Source organism: Pipistrellus kuhlii, unplaced genomic scaffold (genome assembly GCF_014108245.1).
Source record: "Pipistrellus kuhlii isolate mPipKuh1 unplaced genomic scaffold, mPipKuh1.p scaffold_m20_p_1, whole genome shotgun sequence".
NCBI lineage: Eukaryota > Metazoa > Chordata > Mammalia > Chiroptera > Vespertilionidae > Pipistrellus > Pipistrellus kuhlii.
Window position 1 is genome coordinate 19,373,160 of NW_023425404.1, and position 21,731 is coordinate 19,394,890.

The following is a 21,731-nucleotide window of genomic DNA, read 5'->3' on the forward strand; positions in this document are numbered from 1 at the left end:
GTCAATGAAATACCCTTACTGCCTCCTTGCTAAAAACTTTCCACCAGCTTGACTCCAACATTGAAAACTCCCAAATTATCTTTAACTTTTCAGTGTAATTTTTTAAAGTTTATTTTGAAGCAATTTCACAATTGCTTTTTTATCTTCCCCCCACCCAAATGAGACTTGCTTGGAGGAGGAGAAAGAGAAGAGGGAGAAAGGAAAAGCCATGTACATAGGAGCCAGCTCTTGTGTGAGGGTCATTATCAAAGCCCAATGTTTTTAAGCTAATTTATTCCATTATTCAAAAATTAATCTCTCTGCATGAAAAAGAAGGGTCCACTACTATATTAAAAATATAGTTCTATAATTCACTGTTATTGAACAACATGAAGCAAATCTACATCACTTGGAAAAAGATAGCAAAATATCTGTGTGTGGTGAAAACATTAAGTTAATTATGCATTTTCCAATCAGCTTTACAGAATTTCTCCTAAGTTCCCCTTAAAGAGAATAAATGGGAACAAAGCAGAAGTGTAATTTCAATGAAAAATAAACATGAACTCTCTTCTCCCAAGGATGTGAATTTTAAGGCCTAGGATAGTAGATCCCAAAGGGCTGTAATTTTCCTATTTGTAACAACTTCAAATCAGATATATAGGAAAATGGACAAGTTGTATATTAACAAAATACAGAACTATCTTGCAGTTTGCCTTTAAAGAAATCTAGTGATTTAAGGCAGATATTGAGAAAGCATTATGATTCCTAAATCAGGAAAAAATACTTATCTCTTATCCCTCTATAAATTATACCTGCTCAGAAAACAAATCCTTATGGAATTTGCCTTAAGCTGAGTCTAGTTACTAAATTAAAACACAGAAAAGCAAGTTGTTCCATACTATTATCAGAAGACAACTCCTGCCCCAGCTTTTTTTAGTTTAAAGAATCATTTTATACTTGACCCCAGAATATAGCTTGTATTTTAATGGAATATTCAGGTGGATTTTCACATGAACACTCAAGCCATGCCTTAGGAGTTTGGGTACAGTGCAAGACTCCAGTTTGGTTTTTGTATTAAAAGAGAGGAGGAGGAGGGAGTTTACCCAGATCTTCTCCCCTTGAGTTGTTGGTAATTTAAAGCAGGAAACTCATTTGAGAATTAGACAAGATTGAGTTAGATATATTTCATCTCATATTAGTACATATCTTAAACGTGAGTAAAACAGTACCAAGAGAAAATTGAAAACTCCAAGACAGTAATTTTCAGATCAATTTCAGCTTTACTTTGAATTTGTAGGTATGCAATTGTGTGCAAAAATAATGACTGTTCTTGACTTTACTGCAATGTTGACTCTCCTCTTGTAGTACATAAAAATAAACAATTCAAGCTCTTATGTATTTTATTGTTACCAAGCTTCCACAGAACATGTGTGCAAACTTCAGGTCTCCCATCTCAAACACTAAGTTAACCAAAAATGCTCAAGTCAGCAAACAGCAAAATGCATTAAAGAGAAACCTCAAATAATCAAACTTCAGAACTAACTTTTTATAATTAAACTAAGTTGCTGCTCCTTTCCTTTCATATGCATACACTGGGCTAAAGGCTTCCAAAAATAGATCTCATACTTGGCACAGGACATTTAGAAGAAAAACAAAAGGGGGGAAAATTAGAGAAAGGAAAAGAGGTTTACGCTGACTTGAAGTGCAAGCTTAGTCCACTTCTTCGATGGTGGGTCCCCCGGAGGCTCCGGACCCGCCGCCAGGGCCGCCTTGGTAAAGTTTGCTGATGATGGGGTTGCACACTCTCTCCAGCTCTTTCTGCTTGTGTTCATACTCATCTTTCTCTGCCATCTGGTTTCGGTCGAGCCAGTTGATCACCTCCTGACACTTGTCGAGGATCTTATTTTTGTCCTGCTCGCTGATCTTGCCCCTCAGTTTCTCGTCTTCCACCGTCTGCTTGACGTTGTAGGCATAGGACTCCACGGCGTTTTTGGCGGCGACGCGGTCGCGATTGGCTTCATCTTCCGATTTGTACCGCTCCGCCTCCTGCACCATCCGGTCAATGTCGTCCTTGCTCAGACGGCCCTTGTCGTTGGTGATGGTGATTTTGTTCTCTTTGCCCGTGCTCTTGTCGGCGGCGGTGACGTTGAGGATGCCGTTGGCGTCGATGTCGAAGGTGACCTCGATCTGGGGGACCCCGCGGGGCGCCGGGGGGATCCCGGTCAGGTCGAACTTGCCCAGCAGGTTATTGTCCTTGGTCATGGCCCGTTCGCCCTCGTACACCTGCACCAGCACGCTGCTCTGGTTGTCCGAGTAGGTGGTGAAGGTCTGCGTCTGCTTGGTGGGGATGGTGGTGTTGCGCTTGATGAGCGGGGTCATGACGCCGCCGGCCGTCTCGATGCCCAGCGACAGCGGGGTCACGTCCAGCAGCAGCAGGTCCTGCACGTTCTCCGACTTGTCCCCGATGAGGATGGCCGCCTGCACCGCGGCCCCGTACGCCACCGCCTCGTCGGGGTTGATGCTCTTGTTCAGCTCCTTGCCGTTGAAGAAATCCTGCAGCAGCTTCTGGATCTTGGGGATGCGCGTGGAGCCGCCCACCAGCACGATCTCCTGGATCTGGCCCTTGTCCAGCTTGGCGTCGCGCAGCGCCTTCTCCACCGGCTCCAGGGTGCCGCGGAAGAGGTCGGCGTTGAGCTCCTCGAAGCGGGCGCGGGTGATGGACGTGTAGAAGTCCACGCCTTCGTAGAGCGAGTCGATCTCGATGCTGGCCTGCGTGGACGAGCTCAGGGTGCGCTTGGCGCGCTCGCAGGCCGTGCGCAGCCGCCGCACGGCGCGCTTGTTGGGCCCGATGTCCTTCTTGTGCTTGCGCTTGAACTCCTCCGCCAGGTGGCTCACCATGCGGTTGTCAAAGTCCTCGCCGCCCAGGTGGGTGTCGCCGGCCGTGGACTTGACCTCAAAGATGCCGTCCTCGATGGTCAGGATGGACACGTCGAAGGTGCCGCCGCCCAGGTCGAAGATGAGCACGTTCTTCTCGCCGCCCGCGCAGCCCTTCTTGTCCAGGCCGTAGGCGATGGCGGCCGCCGTGGGCTCGTTGATGATGCGGAGCACGTTGAGGCCCGTGATGGTGCCCGCGTCCTTGGTGGCCTGGCGCTGCGAGTCGTTGAAGTAGGCGGGCACCGTGATGACGGCGCTCTGCACCTTGCCGCCCAGGTACGCCTCGGCGATCTCCTTCATCTTGGTGAGCACCATGGAGGAGATCTCCTCCGGGAAGAAGGTCTTCATCTCCCCCTTGTACTCCACCTGCACCTTGGGCTTGCCCCCCTCGCTCACCACCCGGAACGGCCAGTGTTTCATGTCCGACTGCACCGTGGCGTCCTCGAACTTACGCCCGATCAGCCGCTTGGCGTCGAAGATGGTGTTGGTGGGGTTCATGGCCACCTGGTTCTTGGCCGCGTCGCCGATGAGGCGCTCCGTGTCGGTGAAGGCCACGTAGCTGGGCGTGGTGCGGTTGCCCTGGTCGTTGGCGATGATCTCCACCTTGCCGTGCTGGAAGACCCCCACGCACGAGTAGGTGGTCCCCAGGTCGATGCCGATGGCCGGGCCGCGGGCAGACATCGTGACTGAAAAGAGAGAGAGAGGCGGGCGACGTGAAGGCGAGAACCGCGGGGGAGAGAAGAAAAACCCGCCGGCGGCGTCCACTAACGGTCGCCTGGCACCTGACACCAGCCGGCCGTGCAGCAGCAGCACCTCCCGCTCCCCGCCGCTCAGCTCCCCGCTCTTATAGCCGCCGCCCTGCCGCCCTGTGGGAAAGCCCGCAGCCAATCGGCGCCCAGGACCGCCCGCCGGGGCTTGCCTCGGCCCGAGTGACCCGCCGGCGGCCCAACAGCTTTCCAGGGAGTGGGGGGCGGGGCCTCGGCCCGCGCCAGGCACCGAGGGGCGGCCGTTATGCAAATGAAGCCCCGCCCCCGTCTCCCAGCGGCCGGGTCCGCGGCTGCTCTCGCGCAGCCCGCGCAGCTGGGGGGCGTTGGGCTCGCACACGCCCCTCGCTCCTGCCCCCTCGCGCCCACAGGTGTGCGCGCTTTTTCTAGACCTCTGCCTTCCCTCAGGTCTGGATTCGTCAACGTCCTTTGGATTGGCAGAGCACGCGGCCAATGGGCAGCGCGGGCTTCCACGGGGGGCGGGGAAAGAACGGCCGGGGCGTGGTGGTGGGAGCGGGGAGCGAGGCGCGGAAGGGGACCCGGAGAGGGGAGTTGCCCGGGCTGTTCGCCCAGTTTCTAGGCCTTCTGTGCAGTTTCAGTGCCCAGTGAACCGGCTACCCTAGCTCTCGGGGATAATAGGGCAATTCATTGAGCTGGCTGCACCGAGGAAATAGGGCTAGAACCTGCTTTTTTTTAATGTTGACGGGGGCCTCGGAGTGAAGGCGACTCCCCCCTAAGCCGGAGGCAAAAATGAAATGACCCTGGTGTTGTGGGGTCGGCTGCCAGCCTCCCAGAGTTTGGGTGTGCGCCGCAGCGGCTCCGCAGGTGTGAGCGCTCGGTGCAAGCTGCCTGGCGGGCGAGGACCACAGGAGCCCGGGCGGGGGCCCGAGAGGGACCCCGAAAAGGCCTTCCCCCACCTCCCCGCCCCCTCCCGCCCCGCCTCCGCCTCCCGCTCCCCGCCCCGCGCGGAATCGGAACTGGGGTGTGGCTGCAACTCGTCTTCCCGGCGTCTATACTTTCTCTACTTGCTTTCCATTTTTCCTGCTGGCCCTGCCCCTTCAAGCTTCCTGATTTCGTCTCCCTGTTCTCTCCACTGCTTTCTTTATTTTGGGTTTCAAGGGCTGCATCAGCCACTTTGAGTTATTCATGGGATACACCTACAACCAAAGCCTCACGTTTGCCCCAGCCCGACCCTCTCCTCCCCAGCTCCGTGTTTGTGACCGAGTCCTGTCTGTGACAGCTCCCTTGAGAGAGACCTCCTTTAGCCGTGCTCAAGCTACATGAGAGAAGGTAGGGAAGAGAAGGGTTCATTTTGGAAGAGGAACATGAGTTGGCTTTGGAAGCACTGCTGGCACCGAGCGACGAGGTAGAAGCTGATCCTATAAATGGGCTCCTGAAGGAAAGAAACTGGAACAAAATCGCTGGGCTCGCACCTCACATTACGGGAGGAAGCTGTAGGCAATTTACTCAACAAGCTTTAAGGGGCACCTACTATGTGAGAGTAAAAAGAAAAGGAGATCGTCTTTATGAGGTTGGAAGTCTAACAAAGAGATCAACATCATTCGAGAGTAGTTCTATGGGAACACAAAGGAGGACCACCATCCAGACGGAAAGCGTGTGGGTGAGAGCTTCCTGGAAGAGGTGCCATGCCTGAGCCAGGGGCGGAAGTTTGCCAGCGAAGTGGGGAGGAAAAGGCATTCTCGGTGCGGGTTGTAGGAGCTTGGGTTAAGAGGAAAGCATTGTATCCTCGGGCAACTATAAATCTTACACAGATTAGTGTTACTACAAGAGCAGGGATACAAATAAGAAACAGCGTCTTCAGGTGGACAGGATATGTTTAAGAACTTGATCTGCCATGACTTCCACCCCCTGAGGCTATGGGAGGTGGAGAACATCCTTTGAAAGAGGATAGTAATGGATAGGCCATATCGAAGTTGTGTGCGACAGTGCTGGGGCAAAGTTTTTGTCTGAGAAACACATAATCTGGGGCCTAGAAGTCATGTTGCTAGAACCCTATAAAGCCTCATCAATGAACATTTGCCTTTCTTGGATATGTAATCTCCAATATTTAAAAACACATTTCTTACTAATTTGTTCATCTCATTAAATAGTACTGGTTTTAACCACAATTCCCATCTCCTTTTCCATGAAAAAATAAAATAAAATAAAGAAAAAATATGAACTAGGAAATCTTTTAAAGAAAATATTAAGACAAAGATAAAACCAAATGTTTTCTATTGGAGCTGCCTTAAATTGTGAGTACCTATCTCTTGATGTTTTTTTTTCTTGCAAAACATTGTCTTTTATGTAAATATTTAAAAGGGGGAAATTAGAGGGCTGGAGAACAATCCAAATCTTTGTAGAACTAATATGATGTGATTTAGAAACAGGGTCTCAGCTACAACAGAAAACAGAACTGTAAGAAAAACAAATTCTTCAGATCTCTCACACATTTACCTCAGGCAAGGCAAGATTGCAAAAAGCAAACATACCAATTCATATACACAAACACTAAAATTTGAACTTCAGAAGGGAGAGGTTTTAGTAACTATGTACTATCTCTATGTACAGTTATTACAAACAACTCATGCAGTCTAACTGCCACATTCATCTATAACATGGCTTTGTAAAACCACAGTAGCAATTTATCTGTATTTTCACTAGCAAATATCTTTTTTCTGCTCTTTTTACCTAGTAAACTGATGTTTCACACTTTAGATGGGATCCTGAGCTTTTCCCAGAAAGACACAGTATTTGCATTTTGATCTTATATGAAATAAACTTTTTTAGTCCTAGAACAGTATCATACACTGAGCATTCTTGGAATTTTTACATTATTCTATATTGATATTGATTTTTAAAAATCTTGTTCTTTTTGATGATTGTGGCTCAAAATTCATTAAAAATATAGTCTAATAAAATTATCAACTTAGCAAATTTATGGACAAATAATATTCATAGCCAGCACCAGTGCAGCAAAACAGGTAAACTCTACTAGTGGGAATATAAATTAGTACAATCTTTCTGGAAGGCAAAATGATAATATTTTTTCTTTACTTTAAATGCAATCATATCCTTTATTTAGCATTACCATGTGGGATTTATCCAGAAATAATAGAACATTCAGGTAGTATTATTTATGATAACAGCATCAAAAAGGACATGGCTTAAATATCTGACAATAAAATTATTACATCAATTATAGTATATCTATATGATGAATTATTATGTAGCCATAAAAATTGTTTACAAGAATTTTAATGACACAGAAAAATGTTTTTGACATAATTAAGTGGAAAATAAGATACAAGACTTATGTAACTTCTTATCCCACATGTAGGATAATCTTATGTATATGAAAAATGCATCAAAATTGGTTCTATCTAGATGGTAGGATTATCAATAATTTTTCTAAATACCCTTATGTTTTTACAATTCATTTTTGAATTTTGACTATTAACATTCACTCAAGACAAAGTTTACTAATCCTACTACTTACATAGAAATTACTACTGATTTTCAACAAAAGAAATCTGTTTGGCAGATTATAAATACTATGTGTTTCAAAGTATTTTTAAAATCCAAAGGCTGAGGTTCAATACAGTGTGGAAAAACCAAGAGTTTTAGTATATATCAAACCCTCTTTAATCCCTAACAGCCAGAAAAGTATCTGGAACACAGTAGTGATTCACTAGTTTATTAAAAGTGACCCCAAAAAACTGAATATTTTTTCTTGCATAAGAGGAAGATTATCTGCCTACCTCTTATATTTCTGTACTCAAACTGCAAATATCAAAAGATGAAACAGTCACATCTGAAAATACTTGTACTAGAGATACAAAGATGAATAAAATAAGGTCTAAAACTTTGTACATGGATAGTCAGGCCTGCCCTAGGGAAACTAAGAATAAATTTTCCCCAAATTACTAGGGGGAAAATTTTATGGATTTTTCTGGCGTCTCAGTCCCTACCCAGATTCAACCTTTATAAAGTGTGGATTGTTTTGAGGAGGTAATGTTGGCCTGAAGAGAAGGTGAGGATCTATGCGCAAACTGGTGTCAAACTAATTATTATATTTAGACCTCTGTAAATACTGCCATTTTTTAATTCTTGGAAGTATCTTGTCCCAATATATTTATCCAATCACCTGTCATATAGGAAAAATTTCACTATTTGCTTCTTTTAGTCCTGGAAAACTGTCTTTAAAAGTTACAATTAAACCATAGATATTAATTACAATTAAACTGTGCCTGGCACTGCAGGCTATCAGAATCAAACCTAGAAGAAAGGCTTTTCCAGGAGAGAAATCTGTGACCACAGCATATTATAAAGACTGTGGGTACCTACTTCAGTTTTGTAGAGTGCTAACTTGGAGGATAGACTCTTGTGGAATAGTCTGAAATAATCAGTCAGACTCAATATGCCGTTATTGGTGACACTTATTAAATTAAGTAAAATTAAAATCAACTGAAACTATGACAGTTGTCTTTCAGAACTGATCTGAAATGAAGAGAGTACTCATTGCTGATCACTGGAAACAAAATTAGGAAGTTCTTTAACTGAAAAGAAACAAAATGAATTCTACTGGTTAGGAAGTTATTTCTATAAGTAAATTATGTTATTCTGAAAAAGGAATTAACCAACCCTTTGAAATACTATGTCAGTGGATTCCTTTTTTTTTTTAATATATATTTTACTGATTTTTTTACAGAGAGGAAGGAATAGGGATAGAGTGTGAGAAACATTAATCAGCTGCCTCTTGCACACCCCCTACTGGGGATGTGCCTGAAACCAAGGTACATGTCCTTGATCGGAATCAAACTTGGGACCTTTTAGTCCTCAGGCTGACGCTCTGTCCACAGAGCCAAACCGGTTAGGGCAGTAGATTCTTATAAATGTTTCGTTTTGTATTTTAAAGAAACCTAATTAATGTGTTGCCATCTGTGTTTGCTATGAATTAGTACTTTTGCAGTCATTGTGTATTAAAAGAAAACAGGATTTGGCAATAATCATTTTAGTAATTCTCTTTGTGTACTTCTGAAGCTTCTTAGGACCACTATAATTAGCTATATCAGATACTTTATTATTTTGGTATTAGAGAATGGAAGGAATTGGTAACTTTTCAGACATAATTTTTTTAAAGTCAGGTTGAAAAGTACAGTTTAAATAAAAGTAATATACAGACAGTTTAACTTCTGAACATAGAGGAGGAAATTTTATTAGGTAAAAGCAATGGATTAGAAATGTAACAAAAACTCTCTATGTAACCAAATAAACTCCATTTTGTACTAATATACATAAAATAATCAAATTATAGAATGCATTTAAATCACTTATCTTTATATTCATATTCTAGTAATCAAAATTAAAGCATATTTCTTTTGTGAATCTAATTCTACCAGCCAATTAAAATTATTGAATCTCTACTATCTTGTTCCTGGAACCTTTAATTACTGATAATATTTTTTATCTTTTCTGTTTCCTACTTGTTATAAGTTTGTTTTCTATAGGCTTCACTCATGCTCCCAAAAGAGATTAACTCTAGTTTTGTTTTTTCAGAAACTAACAGTTTTCTAAACTTACTTGTTTTATTTTAAAGCCATTGAATTAATATGATTTTGAAATCTTTAGTGGATTTCTCTTCTACTTTCTTGCCCCTGGACCCACACATTGTAATTAACTTTTTCTGATTTTTAAATCTAATTATTAGAATTAATATTCAAGTTATTCTATTTTATAGCTAGAGTTTAAATAACTTAACTGCGTATACTTCCATGAATACTCTAAGTTAGATCTCTTTGTGCAACTCCTTATTAAAATACTTGAATAGGTATAAAAACTTAATAAACATTTCTGAAAATATATGACATCTTAATATTATATAATAAAATAATAATGAATTGGGTACACAGTTAACCAAAAGTAAAACTACAAGTATACTCACAATAAGGAAATAATATGGCTAGAAATGTATTTTTTGAAAAATATTTGTAGCCAAATTAAAATTTCACCAAACATTTCATTTCCCCATGAAAGGACTTTTAAAATATATTAACCATTGTTTTATTCAACACTTAGTTGAATTTTATCTTGAAATTTGAAAACTGAGAAACATTAATACTGAAAACAAGTGTTAACAGAAACTCATTCTGTCCTATTAAGTTATATTGCTAAATTCAAAAGAAAATAATATCTTAAGATACACTCTTTTGGTTGTCTGTGAATTGTGAAAATCTACCACTGTTGAAGAAATAATACCACTTCTGTTTTTCCCCCCTCAAGTTAACAGACTTAAAAGGGAGCTTCATTAATATTAATAATCAAACTTGTAACATATATACAGTAAAAAAAGGGTAAGTGTTACATTACAGTGAGTAATAACTATATTATCTTTTCTGGTTAAAGTATTGTTCTTGCTTTTTTTCTCTGTACCCACTTTTATTTATACTCTACAGATTTTTATGTATAATTTTTTAATTGTCTAAAAGCATTTCATAATATGTGAACTCTGATTCAGATAAAGTTTAGAATTATGTTTGCAGTTATGTGATTACTAGAGGCCCAATGCACGAAATTTGTGCAAGGGGCTTGGCCCTTGCAGCCATGGCGGCTGCCTCAGCCCTCACAGCCCTGGCTTCATCTTGAAAGTCATCCTGCTGTCTGGTCTAATTAACATATTATGCTTTTATTATTATAGATATTTACAGTAGCCTAGCAAGCCTTTTAGAAGGGACCCTGGAAGATAATAAGCATATAGTTTCTTTTTGGTGCAACTTTACCCATTGAAGTCTTATGAATATTCTATTTTCTTTAGCAGATTTTCCACAGATACTAGGAGAGTCGCCGTGATTCAATTTTGTCACAACAAAATGATTTCAAAGTGGTCTTTTCTGAGTTTTCTTGGATGCTTGCAACTGGAACATTTGGGGCTGACGAGGTTTGTCAGGAAGACAGAAAAGATGGTGTCACTTCAGATCTGATATTCCTGGGTCTGGATTTAAAGATTATCTGTTGAAGATTGATTCTTCCCCAGGTCCTCTCCAAATTCAGATCTCACTTCTCCAGAGGTTTAGAAGGCCCTATTTCACCACTGCCACACAGAAAAAGACAAAACTCAAGAAAATAATATTACAAGTTGACTGCTCTGCAAGATACATGTCTTAGGTCAGAATTTCATGGCTTTTGGCATCAGACCAGCACACTATTAATAGAACAAAGAATGGAAACAAAAGCATAGTTCCTAGAACTTGAATTTATTTAATTTCTCCCCAATGTAACTCATTATACCCTTCAAATATAAGGTGTTCTCATCACTAGAATAATTCTCCAACTATAGGGACACTCCCCCGCCCCTTCCCTTGCATTATCTAAGGTAGAACGGGTAGAGCACATAAATATGTAACATAAAGATAGAATGTCAGCCAGGTAGATGAAAGTAGGGAGAAGGAAACAGTTAAGTGTTTTCCTTCAAATAATTTTACAATGTACTTTAACTTATTAATAGCAAATCTGGTTGAAACATAGACCTAACAAATTTAAAAGTGAAACATCAAGTTAACATTGTTTTCTCTAATTATTAAGTACTGAATACACTCTGTAAATGTAGTGTATACACACACACACACACACACACACACACACACACACAAACACGTTGGAGCACACAGTTTTCCTTCAAATTCCTAAATTCATAGCTTCCCTAGCCTGCCCCAGTGATTGTGGGTAAAATTATATTTTTTGCAGCAACACTTGGCCTTAATTTTTTTAACAAAGATTATTTCTTAAAATACTTCCATCCCATCCCCAGCCCCAATACATCAGGGAACATATAAGCATTTGAAAGAAAAGATGACTTTCATAATCTGTATGCTTAGAATTCTTTCATCTAAAAATGAATTCTGCTAATTCCCATTGGTATAAGGAATTGCTTTAAGTAGAATAAAAACAACACAGTAACTTTTTAAACTTTAACTGGGGGCTTTAAGGCTGTCTACCTAACTATTCCTTTCTCAAATTGATGAGGATATAGAAATTTTCTCACATAAAATTAATATTCCTGACTCTAAAATGAAAGCATGCCTTTTTTTGGGGGGTCATCCTTTGATTCTAATTTCCTGTGATTTGACTTATTATAATGGCAATTAGTACATTGATACATTCAATCCAGAGCCAAGCACTGAGCTATTATCTTCACAGCCATCTTTTTCTGTTAGCAAATGAATAAGATAATGAGAAATCATAATGGTTTCCTGCCCCCTAGTGATCTGTGGTGGTTTTGATAGAAAGGATGAATAATTGTCACTAAAGAATCTCAATGATTTGGTTTTCCTGAATATAATAGGGGAACAATTTAAATGGGATTTAAACTTCTTAAAGCTAAAATCAAATAAGCATGCACATATAAATATGTAGGTGGTATTAAATTGGTTTAAAATTAGCATGAATTTACAAGCTGCTATAGTCATTTAGTTAATATTTACCAATACAAGTTCTAAATCCTTGCATTTTTGCCTCTTGCTAGCAGTTTTTTTAAGTAGCTAAATTTCACCTGGCTTTAGTAAGACTCTCCCAATGTTACCCAGTAAATATGTCCTTGAGTTTGATAGACCAATGAATATATGGGCATTACCCATTCTTTTAACGTGAAAAATAAAATTTGGCAGATGGATCCTTGAAGTAGATTTTAACAGAAGTAAAACCTATTGTATAGGCTGTAAAAATCTGGCAATACAGATGCAGGACATTAAAACCTGTTTCAATTGGGAGGAAACTCTCACTTAAACCATTAAATAACTGTTCATTTGTTTAAACTTTGCTTCTATGTTAGGGTGGTTATACAGCTGTTGTTCTCTGAGATTATCTTTCATTTCTTTTACAAATCTGTAAGACTTGTTAAAGTTTACCCTTGAAAGCCATAGTGTTTTTTATGTTTTTGTTTTTTTTGTAAACTGAATTACAAATGACTAGAAAAAATTGTAAATGTTTTTTATTTTTATTTTTTTTAGAGAGAGGGAGAAACATGGATGAGTAGAATCAACATCCATAGACTGCCTCCTGCACGCCCCCTACTGGGGATCAAGCCCACAACTCAGCATGTGACAATCAGGAATCTTGATTGTGGACCTCTTGGTCCACACTCAACCACTGAGCCATACCAGCTGGGCAAAAAGAACAGCTTTTGTTTTTAGTCAAATTTTGATTGCTCTATAAACTTTAAATCAAACCAATCACATTATAGTAATTAGGGATTTTGTTTTGTTCGTTTTTTAGCTAAAGAAATGAAAAATTTCTTAACCACATCTTCTGTTAAGGCAAAAAGAGGAAACTGTTTATTTTGGGATCCTGGTTTTTCTTGGGAATATTTTCAAATGATTTGAGTTATTCATCAGTTTCATAACCATTGAAAGGAAATGAGCATTGGTGGGAAAAATTAAAACATAAAGGTCAAGAATAAGGAAAAGAAAGGATAGTTCACAAATATAGAAATATGTAAGTTGAATTCAAATTAATTTTTAATTGAGTGCCTATCATGGGTCCCAAAAGTGGCTGACAATACCATTAAGTGTTTTAAATTTAAATGAAGGAAATGGAAGCATATCAGTATTTAGTCTTTATTTCTAAAACATCATCCTGAATAACCCATTCAAAAAAAAAGGTTTTGTTTTCAACTGATTATTTTTACATCATTCACCATGTTCATTAGGTACCACTATTACCAGCTATGTACCAGGTACCTCAGATGACAGGTGATGAACAAGCAGCACAGAGTCTCATGGGAGCTTTATCACATGTGTTCCTAGGCTGAAAAGGCCCTTCTTTGTGCTTCTTGGTAGGTGGAGTATGTAGCTTTGATATGAAATACAGGAATGTAGAAATCAGATAGGTCTAGGTTCAAATTCCAGCTCTCATATCTAGTATTTACTTTCTGTGTGGTCTCAGGAAAAAAGTCCCTCTGAACCTCAGTCCCCATCTGAAAAATTAGAATACTTACCTCATAAGGCTGTAAAGACCAGAAATACACATGCAAAGCATTTAGCAGAGTAGGAAGAGTGCTAACTAAATGGATGCAAGGATTACTAGTGAGAGCCCTAGGATGGATGGATTATGGGTTTCCAAATCTGGCCTGCCACTTCAATTTCTTAACACCAAATATAACTCTACTTGCTTTAGTTCCCTGGCATTCACCTGTCACCCCGTTTACTATACCCTAAGTACTAAGGAGAACATACCACAAGGACATGTTCCCACAGAACTTTTCACTACTCTAGGATCCTAGTAATGCTAGGGTGCCTGCAGAACAGTAGCATTTATCACTGAGAAGCATTTGATGATACACAGGAGATGGGGATGGTGAGGAAAAATGAGTAGCTGACCAAAGTAGATTAACAGCAACAAAACAAAAAAAAATTTTTTAACTCATAAAACCATTTAAAATTAAGAAAAAAGAAACCAAATTTCTTTATTCTCAGCTATGTGTGCACATACACATTCAGGTTATTTTTATTTTGATTGGTACTGATTTAGCTTTTAAAAATAATGACAAGTTTTTGTTTAACGATTTCACTGTTGTTTTTTTTGGGAGGGGGGGTTTCCAGAGACCTATTAAATATGGAAGTTCCTTAAGTGATTTAGGGAAACAAGTTATTGTTTTAACCAGGAAGAAAGTTGGCAACAACCACAACCCTCACTTATCACTCTTTTAGAATATAAAAGTTGGTATAGCCGAAACCGGTTTGGCTCAGTGGTAGAGCGTAGGCCTGTGGACTGAAAGGTCCCGGGTTCGATTCCGGTCAAGGGCATGTACCTTGGTTGAGGGCGCATCCCCGGTGGGGTTGTGCAAGAGGCAGCTAGTCGATGTTTCTCTCTCATCGATGTTTCTAGCTCTCTATCTCTCTCCCTTCAGCTCTGTAAAAAAATCAATAAAATATATTAAAAAAAAGTTGGTATATTATCTCAAGTATTTAGGCATGTCCTTGGCATGTTCATAATTGTTTTATTGGGCATTCTATAGCTCTGAATTTTTAAAATCTATTCAAACAATTTTTAAGAAGTGATTTTTTATTGATTTTATTGATTTTTAGAGAGATGGCGAGGGAGAAACATCAATGCAGGATCAAAACATTGATCAGTTGCCTCCTGCACACCCTAGACCAAGGATTGAGCCCACAACCCAGCCATGTGTACTGATTGGGAATCAAGCAGCAATCTTTCATCGCACAGAATGACACCCAACCTAGCCACACTGGCCAGGGCATAATCAAATTATTTTAACCTACCAAATTACTTCAATCTTTATTCAAATCAGAAAATTTCAAATATTTTTTTATTCAACTTTTATGACTTGTTCATATTTTTATCCTCAACCACATTAAATAGGATTTTTTAGGTCAGTCTATATTTTACCTTTTAATTGGTGCTCTGAGTGCCCTAGCAAACTCATTTTAATTCTTTTATTTTTATAACTAACCCCTGGAATCTTTCTCCTAATCCTTGTCTATATTCAAACTTCACACATTAAACATTAGACATGTGCTATTTTACTTTATGTGATAAGACACTTCTCTGAATAAATGGGTGATTAAGAGTCCTTGTCCACCCCCCTTGGTTGCGCTTTATTAATCTCTTGCATTTCTTAGTCCTGTTTACTAAAGAATTATAAACCTCTGAGTGGCACTATAATTGATGGCAAGCCTTTTAGGCACTGCTTCCATTACTCTAGAATTCCATGGTAGAGAACAAAAGTCCTTTTAAGCAAGACTGTGTTTATGAGACGGGAAAGAAAAATAAGATTGTGCATATATTTATCCAGATTTTCCTCTCATTTTTAGATATGGAGCCCGATCACTCAAATTATAAAGGCAAGAGGAGCACACAGCTTCCATAACCTTGATTCATTGTCTTCACAGCAATAAAGCGCAAGAAGCAATAGTAAGCTCCAAAGCTGTAATTCCACCCTAGAAGAAGTAAAAAATGAGAGGAAACTGGGCTGGTCAGAGGTGGTGGATACTTTTCAATCCTAATTTTAAAAGGCAAGTAAGTAGCCTTTAAATTAAACTCTACCTTAACAAGGAAAACTGTACGTTATACTTAAAGTCCGCACTCCCCCTGTAGCTAGTTCCAGAACCAAAGGTGTGTGTTCTGTATAACATGAGATAGAGAAAACAACTCTTTGAGGTGTGGCTTTGTGGAACTATAAATATCTGAGTCATGTGAAATTAGAGATGGTTTAATCTATCTATATAAAGGCCTAATGTGCTGTCTAACCCATCAGTCAATCGACTGCTTGACCAGTTGCTATGACATGCACAGACCACCAGGGGGCAGACACTACATCCGATTGGTTAGCTTGCTGCTGGGGTCCAGCCAATTAGGACTGGGCGAGAAGGGCTGGATATGCCCTAGAACCCTCCCCTGGTCCCTTCCTGGCTGGCCAGCCCCAATGGGGACTGGGGGAAGACACCCCTAATCAGGACTGGGCAATATGGGCTGGTCACACTCTGGAGCCAACCACCTACGGTCCCTCCCCAGGATCTAAAATATTTCTTCTAATTAATTTCCTTTTAGTGTGCACAAATTCGTGCACCAGATCTTCAGCACTTATACATTTGGTTGCTAACTGTTGGCTATTAGTACATGTCAAAACACTTAAGTTATATCACCTTTCCTAATAGAGTAGACAATCCATTAGGAAATGGATTGGTAGTAGTAGTATTATTTAGAAAGAACTCTGTTCTTTGATGGAAAAGCCATTGCAATAGATTTTAATGAGGGTCATGGATAATAGTGGTCCCATAGAAAATTATGTTTATTATATTATACAGTTTAGAAAGTTAAGTTTCCCTTACCTCTCTACACTATTCTCTGATTGTCTCTGGGTTTGTTACAGAACTTTTATCAGGTTCCTATCAATAATGTATATGGCATATTTCATTTTAAGTTGCATTTCAGATTTAATTACTTGCTAAATTACTATATCCAAGACTAAGATGAATCACTTTTTCTATGTAGCTTAAAAAAAAAAAAGTCTCCCCACAAATCTCTGACTCACATTGTACTCTAGTACTTCTCTGTCAACTAAGTCTGTGATAGTCAATAGATCTCAATTCTCCTGGCAATTTGTTCTTTAATGCAATTTGTATACAAAAATATGACTTGCATATCTTAAAAACCTGATGTAAAAAAGGAGCAATACTATTTATACTCACAAAATTATATTTTAAATATTGGAGTTATTTCAAATCCCATTCATTATGATAATGGTATTTATAATGCAAGTAATTCACATTAAAAGGCATTCTATTCAATAGTTGTGTTTATTGGCAGGTCAGTTAGCCAGTGTTTTAATTCACATGTAATTCATGTAGACCCTGTGTCAGCAATACCTAACAGTAATACTACTTTAACTAAAAAATGATAAACTATTTCCATTTATATGCTCTGTGATTATTTTATAGTCCTCAAAGTTTGTAGTCCTTTACAGAAAAAAATAATAGGAAAGCATGGTGATAAACTGCAATTTGCCAAAGCACATTTTCTCCAAATCTTAATAGTATAAAACACAAGACAGGTTTTTTGCACACTCTACTTTTATAGAACAACCAGATTTGTAATTGATTTTTAAATTTTATTTATTTTATCAATACACATGGCAGCTTTCTCAAATCTCAAAGTTCCAAAAGTATGTACTTTTAAAGGTGAAAAATCATTTTTCTTTAGATGTCATATTCCTAGAGAACTATTAAAATCTATTTATATAAACAAAAATAACTGATAAACTAACACACTTTAGAGATCAGAATATTTTAAATTATTTTAAATGAATACAAGATATTTCTTTTTAATTAACTATCATAGTTAAATTTAATATCACAAAACAAAATGACTTATCCTCACAAATTTCTCAAATGGAGTAAAGTCATTGGGTTTTACACTTAATATAAGTTTTAAATGTGATTATTAAATGATAATATTTTATCAATTATAGGAAAATATTCATTTATAGGAATTTTCTTAGGTCTATCAATCTTTTGGGGCCAAGTCTGAGCCCATGTCAACCTTCAGGGTTAGATTCTGTGCACCTAACCAGCGTAATAAGAATATGAATTTTATTGATAAGAAGGGGAATAAACAATGGCTAAATCACTGTTTAACTTACCAAAAAGAAAAGCTAAAAAAAGCTAAAGGTGAATAGGATAGCTTCAAATAACTAATTACTTTTTAAAATTTAAATAGGAATGGCCAATGATGTTGGGTTTAAAATTTCACAGGATAATCTTAAAAAAAAACAAAAAAACCCCACATAGAAATAGTGAAGTCATCACCTTATTAATAAAAAACTAAAGTTTAATAATCATTAAAGGTAACAACCACTTGTAGTCTACATTTAAAAGAAATTTTTAATCATAGCTAAAACAAACTAAAAACAAAGAATTCTATTAAGAAAAAACAAAAACATGTAAGAACACCTAAAATGTAGATACTTAAGATCCTAAACAAAAGTATTTAAGGTAAAAGGGCCTTGAAATTTTTTTCCAACAATTAATCTTAAGAAATCAATTTCTAAATAGCTCACATCCTTTGCTTTGGTGTTTTTTCTGCTATGAACTAAACATTAGAACACAGAAAATGATTTATGTTCTTTTTAAATGCTTGGCATTATAATGTGATCTCATATCTTTCCTCAAATTGAATTTTGCTCCACATATTCCACATGTATACAGATGAACATCCATGTGCTGTTCCAACTGTTCATTATTTGGGAATATCTGAAAGCAGACCTGGCATATAGTCTCACCAGCAGATAAATGAGAAATCATATGCCGTACATGGTCATGCTTTCTGAAGTTTCCTTGATCACAAATGGAACAGACATACCTGGCCATGCCTTTGTGCATATCATTGTGCAGTCGCAACTGACGTTCTCTTAAAAACTGCTTCCCACATGTCTGACACACAAACTGTTTCTCCTTAGTATGAACAGTATAGTGTTCTCTGAGGTGACACCGCTGATAAAATCCTTTTCCACACAGATTACAAAAATGCTTTCGTCTGTGATCTCTTTCATTTTCTTCCATGATGGCACTCTTAAACATATCTTGGTCTAGACAACTAGACATATGTTCAACCACTAGATTTTCAGTCTCAAAACGCTGGCCACAATTAGGGCACCGAAAAGGACAGGCAGAATGTTTAAATAACTGCTTTTTTTGGATACTGTTTAACTGGAAATGACTGTCCCTAAAATCATCCAACATTTCAACAAACATATCTCTTATTTCAGACTGCTCATCAGGATTCTCTTCCATGTCCATTTTCTCCTCAGTATTTCCTAACCCATTCATTGTCAGATCTTGGGGTTCTCCACATCTTTGAGCATGTTCCTGAAGTTGTCTACCCTTCACAAGAATTTGTCCACATTTACCACATGCACAGATATTTTCAATGTGCTTGGCTAAATAATGAGATGACAGGTCCTCCTCAGTTATTGTGAGTCCGCACAGTTCACAGGATGCATTTTCAGTATCTTCTTGTATTGGACTGCTGTTGTTAGGGGGTCGCATATTTTCTAAACCACCTCTTTCATCAGCATTCATTGACATTCGAGGTTTTAGAGTTTTCCTACCACTTTTTTTAATACTGACATCTTCTTCAACATAGTATCTGTAAAATGGCTCTTCAGGTTCATCTTCTAATTCATCGTTGTCAGTGGATTCATTACAATCTTTATCAGTAACTTTAATAATGTTAAAATCTTTCAGTCCATCTGTAGGAATATCTTCTGGCTCCATCTTGATAACAATTCTTTTTCTCTCAGCAGCTCTGCTTTTTTCTTCACTGGCTAGTTCAGACTCCACTGTGCTACTCTTTCTGCTTCCAGTGGTTGAAGTCGAATCATCAGCAGGCTGGCTTGTGTCTCCTCTGTATTTGTCTGTCTGTGCACAATATGTCTTAGAAGAATCCTTCTCACCAAATTCAGCTTTGATATTACTCTCTTTTCCATCTCTAACATCTACTATTCTGTGATAGGATCTCGTGTTTTGATATGAATGTCTGTTAGTACAGGTTAGCACATGCTCATCTAATAATTTTTCACAGCTAAAGCCAAATCCACAACTATCACAGGTAAAACTTCGTCCAAAGCGTCGTGACACACGTTCTTTTGGAGTAGATAATTTGGACACAGAACTTTTTTTACATACATCAAATAGTGGTTCAGGAAAATTACCTAATTGTAAAGACTCTTCATCAGGCTCTCTGTTATGTGGTGTATTTACTGTTGAACTTGGCTCTGCACACCACCTATTGGCTTCATTGCCATTTCTAGCCACAGTATCTTCATACATTCTCACCCCAAATATCATTTTGCTGTTCTGTTTGCTGGAAGCAGATGATGAACATTTTGAACTAGAACAGTCTGCATCCTGTATGTCTTCTAAGCAGTCAGGAACATTGTACAGCTGTAGGTAATTCATGGCCACTTTAAACTGCTCAAAACTGGAGGGAGCTGTCATTATTTTTCCTAAATACATAAATTGCAAAATGAGATCAAAACACTCAGCACTAATTTTCATGTTGCTGAGATTCAGCTGTGCGGTGCTATGCTGATGGTTCATGAAAAACATCCGAAAATAGGAGCTACAAGCAGCTAGAACGGCTTTGTGTGCTTGAAAGTAAATGTCATCAATTGCAATACAACAGTCACAGAGAAAACCCCATTCTCTTTGGTTGTTTAGCTGCTGAAGGACGTAACTGCTGTGGCTGGGCTTTGCCATCTTCTATTAATTAGCGACCTATGTAAAACAAAAATATTACAGTCAGACAAGATATCACAAAAGCACTTAAACAAAAGAATAAAACTGATCACCATTTGTGACTTGTCTCACTTTGCTATTACAGTCAAGGTATGAATCAAGTCTTCCATTCTAATGTAGCAAAATTCAATAATATATATCTGTCATGTTTTAAATTTGAAAATGAAAAATAGTCATTTAGTCAAGCTTCTCATTTTGATTTTAAGAAATAACAAGAAAAGTCAAGAAAAAAAAACACCATTTTGGTTTCATTACAACTCTACAAGGGAAAATGTATACTAAATTTGAAAGGAAAAAAAGACATGAGTTTAAAAGTACTTAAAGGATATAACAATGAAAGTAAATAACATAGCAACTTAAGTTGAAAATTAGTAACCAAACCGCAAAATATTAAACTTATTAGATGGTGGATATAAAGGAATTGCTCATTTTTAAAAGTGATAAGGACATTTTAGTTTTGTTAAAAATGAGTCCTATCTTTCAGATATACATACTGATACTTTATAGATGAAATTATCTATCTAAAATATGCTTGAAAATAAATACAGTGGGTTGGCTGTGGGGCTAGAGATGATACGAGATTGGTCATATACTGATAACTACTAAAGTTGGGAGACAGGTATAATTCAATTTTTGTATGTTGAAAATTTCCTTAGAAAAATTCTATTTAAAAAAACTTATTAAGCTACATGGAAATGACACTGAGCAAATAGGTTTGATCACTGCTTTTTTCTTGATCACTGGAGAATCAATAATTCTGTAGAGTCAGAATAGCTGTCTTTTTGCCCTGGCTGGTTTTCTGTGGTAAGAGCGTTGGCTCACAGAAGAAAGGGTCATGGGTTCGATTCCTGATCAAAGGCCTGTACACCTCTGTTGCAGGCTTGATTGCAGCCTGGGTTGATTCAACTCATCAATGTGCCTCTCTCACCTCTTTCTCTCTTTCTCTCTCTCTCCCTCCCCCTCTCCTTTCCACTCTCTCTGTGCCCCTCCTCCCTCCCTTCCACTCTTTCTCTAAAAAACAAAACCATCAATGGAAAAAATATCTTCAGATGAGGAGTAAAAAGTAAAATAAAATAGTGTCTTTTATTGCTTGATATGCACTGTAGGGTATAAGACAAAGTGGACCTATTTGAGAAGAGGTGTCTATTCATAGATTGTAAATTTTTTGACTGTTTAAAAATGTATACAAAAGTAACGCATGCTCACTGCAAATAATTCAAACATAAAAGTATACTGAATAAAA

The 21,731-nt window shown here is 38.6% G+C and overlaps 2 protein-coding genes and 1 non-coding gene across 7 annotated transcripts in view; 1 reads left to right on the plus strand and 2 right to left on the minus strand.

The window, feature by feature from the left end:
* Positions 1–1,239: 1,239 nt before the first annotated feature.
* HSPA2 (heat shock protein family A (Hsp70) member 2) lies at positions 1,240–3,818 on the minus strand. The gene has a single exon (XM_036434358.2). It carries the CDS (start codon positions 3,592–3,594, stop codon positions 1,690–1,692), a length of 1,905 nt encoding a protein of 634 aa, XP_036290251.1. The 5' UTR covers positions 3,595–3,818; the 3' UTR covers positions 1,240–1,689.
* A 3,177-nt stretch (positions 3,819–6,995) lies between these two features.
* The window catches only part of ZBTB1 (zinc finger and BTB domain containing 1), a 33,727-nt gene continuing 18,991 nt past the window's right edge, over positions 6,996–21,731 (minus strand). For 3 of the 5 annotated variants that reach the window (XM_036434315.2, XM_045579847.1, XM_036434325.2), the window contains exon 2: positions 17,299–20,467. In XM_036434315.2, the coding sequence (XP_036290208.1) occupies positions 18,308–20,449 (2,142 nt within the window). In that variant the 5' untranslated portion in view covers positions 20,450–20,467 and the 3' untranslated portion in view covers positions 17,299–18,307. Of the gene's footprint in view, positions 10,768–11,768; positions 13,648–17,298; positions 20,468–21,731 lie in introns of those variants that run through there. The other 2 variants (XM_036434344.2, XM_036434334.2) reach the window with 2 other exon arrangements.
* LOC118710837 lies at positions 8,143–8,211 on the plus strand. The gene has a single exon (XR_004985556.1). It is a non-coding gene; the product is annotated as a small nucleolar RNA SNORD2 (small nucleolar RNA).